The 8,473-nt window shown below is 32.9% G+C and overlaps 2 protein-coding genes across 2 annotated transcripts in view; one reads left to right on the top strand and one right to left on the bottom strand.

Annotated features, from left to right (window-relative positions):
* LOC111699175 (protein unc-13 homolog 4B) overlaps positions 1-5,438 on the top strand; it is a 25,448-nt gene extending 20,010 nt beyond the window's left edge. Inside the window, exons 17-22 of the mRNA XM_023469776.1 lie at positions 577-681; positions 2,309-2,354; positions 2,879-3,114; positions 3,461-3,559; positions 3,977-4,081; positions 4,763-5,438. Coding sequence (XP_023325544.1) covers positions 577-681; positions 2,309-2,354; positions 2,879-3,114; positions 3,461-3,559; positions 3,977-4,081; positions 4,763-4,826 — 655 coding nt within the window. The 3' untranslated portion in view covers positions 4,827-5,438. The remainder of the gene's footprint in view (positions 1-576; positions 682-2,308; positions 2,355-2,878; positions 3,115-3,460; positions 3,560-3,976; positions 4,082-4,762) is intronic.
* Positions 5,439-6,258: 820 nt separating this feature from the next.
* The window catches only part of LOC111699186 (carbohydrate sulfotransferase 1), a 3,561-nt gene continuing 1,346 nt past the window's right edge, over positions 6,259-8,473 (bottom strand). Inside the window, exons 3-5 of the mRNA XM_023469789.1 lie at positions 7,965-8,052; positions 7,259-7,572; positions 6,259-6,553 (exon numbers count right to left, since the gene is read on the bottom strand). Of these exons, the coding sequence (XP_023325557.1) occupies positions 6,442-6,553; positions 7,259-7,572; positions 7,965-8,052 (514 nt within the window). The 3' untranslated portion in view covers positions 6,259-6,441. The remainder of the gene's footprint in view (positions 6,554-7,258; positions 7,573-7,964; positions 8,053-8,473) is intronic.

The following is an 8,473-nucleotide window of genomic DNA, read 5'->3' on the forward strand; positions in this document are numbered from 1 at the left end:
AATCATTGTAATACCTAATTTCAAAAGCCATAATATTATTATGTCTGCTAGAGTTTATTTTATGAAAACGGTAAAAGACTGTAAAGATGTGTCTATAATGTCTCCGCACGATAAACAGTGAAGACGGACAAGTTTACTCTGGTTGTATACTGCAATTTTCTTGTTTTACTAAGTACAACCGTATGCAGTCAAAACATAAACAAACAAATTGTAAACATAGCAGACGAAACTCTTACAGATTACAGCTTTCTCATTAGGTATCACTATACTAAATCAAAGAATTATTTAAAAAGACGATATCAAATTCGTCACTGAATTCCCATGTTTTTTGGGACACCCTGTAGTACAGTACCCATAAACTCTGTGAAAGGAAGATGATTGTTAGACTCAAAGAATGATTTTAAATAGTTAAGGCTACTTAATTGAATGCAGAATCCAAAAATCAAGCTTCAAATCGTCATATCTGTAGAGTTTAGGGTCGTCTTTACAGTCTCACCCATTGCGGGTAACCCTGTATTCCGGGAATGGAAGTTTCTGTCGAAGACGACATTTCTAAACGTATTTATGTATTTGCAGGATTTTGATAATGAACTGTAGAAACTTAAAACCTACCTCACACCTCCGGAGATCACAGAGCGGAGATATTTCTAATTTTCAATCAAAGTTTAATAGAAATAATAGGTATTGTATTATTAAGGCAAAGAGAATAGAATATATATTAGAGTGGAATGTAAATGTTTACAAATTATATGCAGTAGAGTACATTAATTCTCTAATATATATTCTATTCTCTTTGTTTTAAGGGGAATGAAAAAATATTTGCAAGTAAGTGACCTTTCATTAAAGGGTTTTTCCAAAATGGTAAGTCCGATGTGGGAGGGAAAACCCCGCGGATGCCATGAGCCTACGCTATGCAGACACGAGCCTCTCAGATTTGCTAGGCAGACGGAGTCTCAACTCTGCAGACCAATCCTGCAGACCGTGCCTCCAATTTGCAATAAACGAGCTTTTTTAATTTTGATTTTTATGTGTAATGAAAATTTAAAACATTTTTTTTTACGTAGTGGCATAAGACTTTTTTTATTAAAGATTAGAGCCAAGTTTGTTTTTTTGTAATCTTTAATTTAAAAAATACCTTTGTTTTGAAAAATGATTTAAATAAATGATACAAATTTTCTAGATTCAATTTGAACTACAAAAAAAGGTATCACGTAAATCAAAAATTATAAAAGATAAAATGAAGTGAAATTTATTTTATTTTTCTTGAAATATTTTTCTTTTCGTGTAAAAATGTTTAAAGTTTGATAAACTACTTTATTAGTCATAATTAGGCACTATTTATGATAATTAATAAATACTTCTCACCTTTGAGAAACCTCTCATGCCACTATGTCGAAAAATTTGTAAAAAATCTTTAATTTAACTTAAAACACAAGTTTAAAAAAAACCTCCTGTATTACACACGCACATTTTGATGTATTGCACATGCTCATTTCTGCATAGTTGAGACTCCGTCTGCCTACATAGTAAATCTGGGAGGTTCGTGTCTGCATAGCGGAGGCTCATGGCGTCCTGGGGTTCCCTCCCACATCCAATTCAGTGAAATCTAAGAGTTTATCTGAATAATAATGAGAAAGATATTCTCGTTTTTCTATCTATCGTTTTTCCTGTAGTAAAAATGCACAAGTCTCTTTTATAGAAAACCACAATTGAAAATAATCAGTTTTAAAAATTTAAACATTAAAATTTGATTCGTAGTTGATCAGACAAATCTTTCAAGGGAACAATCTACAGACACATTGGGACAATACGTCATCTTTGCTTAGATTACGCATACAGTTGCTTTCAGAATAAAAAGTTATGTTACAATAGCGGAAAATCTTTATAAAAACCTATAGAGAATTCATAAAACAATTTGTACTTTTATACTGCTTGGGCCTCAATCAATCAAAACATAAATAATAAAAATAAAAAATTAATTTGAACTAGAATATATAGAAGAGCAATATGTACTTTTGCTGAATCAATATGTATATTTAAGTTCAATGAATGCATTCCTGAAAATTTAGTTGAAATTTAAATATGAATAGTTTGTTTTAAAAATACCGATCAGAACAAAATTATTAAACATTATATTTTCAATTGGCTCATATTAAATTTTCTTTTGTGTTTTGTTTTTAGCTAAACAATCATTCATTATTATTTTTTATTTTGTGTTTGAAAATAAATACTAAACTACTATTCATATATTGGTTTCCCCAAACTATAAATAAATGAATGAATATTTATGATAGAATACTATTTTTAGGTTAAATAAATCTTCATACAACCTGTCCAGTTCCATCGAATCAAAGGTACGAAAAAAAAAAATTTTCTTCAAAATTGTGAAATTATTTGATAAAATGTGAGTATAGGTGCCGCCTGGACCCCTTCTAACATTGTATCATTTAAACCTAACCTGACCTTTATTATTTTAATCACATGATGTTGCCAAACAAAAATTAGGAGGGTTGGGAGTCCAGAAAACTTTGAAAGGACGAGGCCATATTTTTTACATAAATAATCTTTTTATCATATTGTTTATAAATATCCAATTTAAAGGGACTCTAAAGGAAAAATGAAAGGGGGTATAGACTGAAACTTGAGAAGCTCAGGAGTTGAACGATACCTATAACTTTATCTCGAGACAGAAACATGAGATAGAACTCTTCTATGGCTCAATCAACTCCTGATATTCTCAGGATTTATTTTACCTTTACAGCTGCTATAAAAGTTTAAATGCAAATTACAAAAACTCCGCGGCATTTTCTAACAAAAAGAGAAACGAAGACAATGAGAATTCCACTGTTTTCTGGGTCTCACTGTACTCCGTCTTAAGGTTGATACGGTCAAGGATAAAATGGAAAACCTACGGTTAAGCGTACAGGAGGTTCGTGTACGCGCACATATGAGCGTCAACAACGGCATGTGCTCTCCCTATGTGACCGTCAAGCTGGTCCCTGGCCCAGGAGGAAGCGTTGCAATCACTAAACTGAAAACTGTCTCCAAGTCAAGAACTCTGTTCCCGATCTTTGACCAAACCTTCGATATGATTTTACCTCATGAGAGAACCAGGAATAACAATCCGTCTTTTTAGTAAATTTTCCAAAATTTCAAAAATGCTTATTTTATTTTAAATTTAAGAATAAACATTTTTTTTGTAAAGGGCAATGTTAGCAATCTTTTTGTATTATGTTTTGTTATAGAGCAAATATTTTTCCAATTCCATGAAAATCAAATAAGGTCTTAAGTTATGATTTTCAAAAGTTCAATGTGTATGAAACACAGTAATTATGGTGTGTATTTTCACATTACAATTATTTTTACATTTTTGTATATGAATTTTAAGAATGTAGTCAAACATTTGTTTTAGTAGAGAAATTTGTTTATCATAGACGTGTCGTAAACCTATCTTTGTCAGGGATAAGCTGTATCTATTGTTCTCTGTCAAGGATCTAGGTCCTCTAGGAGATAGGATACTACTCGGAGAAGCTATAATGCCGGTCAATCAAATTAAAAGGTACAAGATACAAGAGAACATACAGGGCTACTCACAAAGAATGAGACTTTAGAAACTTGTTTCTCTCTTTGTCAAATCGTCTAATATTTACTGAGAGTTAGAGGAAACCTAGATATCTTTAACTCTATCTTTATCCTAAATGTACTCAGGGTTAGAGGAAACCGAGATATCTTTAACTCTATCTTTATCCTAAATTTACTCAGGGTTAGAGGAAACCTAGATATCTTTAACTCTATCTTTATCCTAAATTTACTCAGAGTTAGAGGGAACCTAGATATCTTTAACTCTATCTTTATCCTATATTTACTCAGAGTTAGACGGAACCTAGATATCTTTAACTCTATCTTTATCCTATATTTACTCAGAGTTAGAGGGAAGCTAAAATCTTTAACTCAACCATTATCTTATTTTACTCAGAGTTGGAGAAAACCTGAACCTGGATGAAGTTGAGCAGACCCAGTTTCCCCTGACACTTCCTTCCTCCTCGGAGCTATATATTCTCAGTGCTCTCCAAACCAGAGGGTAAACACATTAAACACACAGTTGAAATTGAATATGACTGGCGTTGAAATTGCAAGGGACATTTTTTTTACAAAAGTTGCGTGCCCGATTCACAACCGTACCCTTGATACCTTTATCTGATCGAAATTGTGGAAGATAACGTCGTTTCTCTAGCTTCTAAAGTGTTTAATTCTGATAATTCCTACATTGTATTCCTGCAGCAGAATTGGGAAAATAACTTTTGAAGAGAAACCACGATTGAGAATAATCAGTTTTCAAATTTATGAACATTGATATCTAACTCGTATTTAACCAGACAAAGCTTTCAAGGTTACGATTTGAATCGGAGGAGGACTTGAAATAAAATCTACATTCTACATGGTTTACATATAATTTAAAACTTCCTCTCTTTTCTGAATTGAAATCAAAGTAATTTCATTAAAGTCGCTCCTGAGCTTAAAACTTTAGAATGTGATATCCTTAATTCCGATCGTTTAATTAATCTGGAGATTAATAACAAGAGGAAAACAATCATTATTTAATCTCGAGATAAAGAAAAAGAGTGGATCAAGCATTAATCCCGATATCCAGAAATCAAAAGTTCCCAGCTCTGAAGTTTCTGAAAGTTACATAAGAAAAGAGAAGGTTAATCGATCAAAGAAAAAAATAATGTTAATCCAAACAATTATATTTTTTGTTTAGATCCAGTTTACCAAGAGAAACCAGAACCTGGCTGAATACACAGAGAAGAAGAATAGTTTTATAAATTTTATCCTTTACTTTTCTTTCTTAATCCTTTCCCTTCTTTTTAATCCTTTGCCATTACCTAATCCCTTCCTTTACTTAATCCTTTACCTTTACCTAATCATTTGTTTTTACTTAATCCTATCCGTATACTTAATCCTTTATCTTTACTTAATCCTTTTCCTTAACTTAATCTTTTCCCTGAAGTATATCATTTTTCTTAGCCTTTCTTTTTAATGAAACCTTTCCCTTTACATTTTCCTTTTTCCAGTAAAATATCCTTTTTCTTTCTTAAATCCTTTTTCTTAGCTTGATCCTTTGTTTATTACTTTTTTCTTCACCTTAACCTTAATCCTATCGTTATACTTAATCCTATCATTATACTTAATCCTATCATTATACTTAATCCTATCCTTATACTTAATCCTACCCTTATACTTAATCCTATCCTTATACTTAATCCTATCGCTTTATTAAATCCTTTCCCTAAACCTTTTCCTGAACTTAATTCTTCTCAATCTCACAAATTCTGAAATTTCTGTAAAACCGATTACTTAACTTCTCTTTTGTACTTGTGAATCATGATTAAATATTTCAGAAAATTTGAAAATAAAATAAATTTTGCAATATTAAATTTTATTATTAAATAATAAAAAAATATATAAAACTATTAATTAATATAATTAATAAGATTATATCCGTACATATATGTACAAGAATCTTGTACATAATGCAATCATGTACAGCGGTTATCTTCTCTATCACAGACGGGTAGTTAATAATATTTCTTTAGGCACAATCAAAATAACAAATTATATTTCTAAAAAACTAAGTTTTGTGTAATGTGATGATGTTACATTCTGATCTATTAGGCCTTGATTACAGTTCTATCACGATTATTAAAAATATAGGCAAGATGTGATAACGTTGTGGTAAAAAGTGTTGTTTTTAAACCAATAAAACTTGGTTTAATAAGTATAAAAGTGTAATACATTTAGCTACAGTGATAACCAAAAAACACTGAAATATGAAGACGACCTAATATTGCAAAACTTAAGTGTATTTAGCGTTACAAAGCAAATAGTTTTACAAGACACTCATTAAATCCATGATAAAAATAAAGTTAAATGGGTCTGTTTACACTGCACAGTTGCTGTGTCGCATGCTCATTGGACTATTTTCAGTCAGCGTCTAAAAGTCGTCTTCCTATTTCGGTGTTTTCTGGTTATCACTGTAAAACTTGGTGTGTGATTGTCTTCATGTAGAATCTTGTTTAGTGCATAATTAGGAGATAATTATGGAAGAACCCAATCCGGGTGTAAATTTGCAGGATTCACCAAGGGATCTAACGGATGTTTGTTTACAAAGGATGTGTACTGCAGTTTCTGGGGAAAACAATCTGCATGACACTTCGTTTGTTAACAAAGATTGATCCAGTTCCATGTTTATATTTCATGGGACAATTTGGTTTTAGAATTGCTTAATTACGATTTTTTTTAAATTATGTAAAAAAGGGTATTTTCCGCCGGATTTATGGATCTGGGACGAATTATCTCTAAGCGGCAAGAAGACAAGAAAGATTTTTCTCCAGACCAACTTTAGAATAAAGAATGAATTTCTCTAGGGTTGGGGAAAAACTAGCTCCAGTATGGCCAGAGCTCCTGAGGCGTCAAGGTTATCGGAAATTTCTCCGACTTGGTTTCCGACTCATCCTTCAAGCTGACATATCCAAGAGAGTCCATTAGTTTACTAAAAAAAAATCAAAATTTATTAAAACACACAAATTGAAAACAGAGGATTTTCAAGCCGTCTCTCAGAGCTTGCATGTTTATTGAACCATATTGTACAGGGTTACTTACATCAGATGAGACGAATGAGACTTAATAGAGACGACTGTAGGAACACCAAACTATCTGTTTACAGAGACGACTGTAGGAACACCAAACTATCTGTTTACAGAGACGACTGTAGGAATACCAAACTATCTGTTTACAGAGACGACTGTTTGAACACCAAACTATCTGTTTACAGAGACGACTGTAGGAAAACCAAACTATCTATTCACAGAGACGACTGTAGGAACCCCAAACTATCTGTTCACAGAGACGACTGTAGGAATACCAAACTATCTGTTTACAGAGACGACTGTAGGAATACCAAACTATCTGTTAACAGAGACGAATGTAGGAATACCAAACTATCTGTTTACAGAGACGACTGTAGGAATACCAAACTATCTGTTTACAGAGACGACTGTAGGAACACCAAACTATCTGTTTACATTCCTTTGAAAAATCACTTAGGAAGCCAATAAAAGACTGAAGGCAAAAGTCTTAAAATCATCATATTTTAATAGATTCGGGACGTTTATACAGTCTTATTCGTTATGGGTAACCCTGATGCATATTGATGGACAATTCAAACAAAGACGACATTTATAGCGTTCTGTAATACCTGCATGAATTCTGTATAGTAGTAATATTCCCCCAGTCTAGACTAGTTCTCCACTTGAAAGCTGTAGCAGTAGAATTCCTGCTGGTGGAGTAAGGACTGGTTTCTTTCTTCACCTTCTTGGTCACCCTATTCCTCACAATCTCCTTCTTATCCATGGAGGTGTGCGTCACGATAAAGTTGGTCATCTCCGGGGTCCAGGGGAGGTCTAGGAACCGGAGTAAAGATTTGGCCACCTCCTCGGTGCTTACACTTAGATCTTCATACCGGATTAGGAAAATCCGTCCTGGATACCTTTTCTCCAAATCTTTAGCAGACTACAACAGAAATAGGATTTAATCAATCATTTCCTTACTTACAGTGGGAACCATACAGCTGTGGAGTGTGGATTAGGAAGACGACTGTTAGACTAAAGATATGACTTGGATCAGCCCGATGAACATAATAACTTTATTTTCAAGCTGTAGGTAAAGCTACTTGCAACATTACAACATCAAAATCAATTAAGCATAAATTTTCTTAAGTATCGTCTTCCTGTTCCACACAGAGGGTAATGCATATAAGAAAATTTAAAGAAAATCTATATTTTTTATTTCCTTGTCTTTGGACAAAAAAAACCGTTAAAAAATCGCAACTTTCATATATAAAACTCTAAACAAATTTAATGACTCTAAAAAGCAAAGACGACAGTGTAAGGCATCTTTCCTACCTGAACATCCATGAATATGTTTTCACAACCAACCACGGGATCTGCGCACGCGTCCTTCTTGCACCAGGCAGCTATAGGACCAGCAGATCTTAAATTTCAAGATTTTATTTAATGAGATTAAAGGGGCGGTATGCGTAATATCAAAGCAAAGATAGCAAAGCCCGCTTTACAATAAATTGAATTACCAGCTTTGTCTGAAGAAACAAACACTTTCGAGTAATAAATCTTAAGATTTTTAGATTAACGTTGTAAATCGGGCATTGTTATCTTTTAATCACACTTACAGTCCCTTTAAATCTATAATTTTCGATATCCCGCATGGTAACCGTATCCAGGGATTGAAGGTATCTTTGATCTGTGAGGAATAACTAAAATGAAGGAAGGTATAGTTATTTATAGATCCTTTAATTAAAAGTACCCACAATGGATCTATAGAGATCAAGCAATTGGGATTATGATTATCCAACACAAGAGTTCCCAGCTCAAGCATACTCAGAGAAGGAGGGGGG

The sequence above is a fragment of the Eurytemora carolleeae genome, unplaced genomic scaffold (assembly GCF_000591075.1).
Source record: "Eurytemora carolleeae unplaced genomic scaffold, Eaff_2.0 scaffold30, whole genome shotgun sequence".
Taxonomy (NCBI): Eukaryota; Metazoa; Arthropoda; class Copepoda; order Calanoida; family Temoridae; genus Eurytemora; species Eurytemora carolleeae.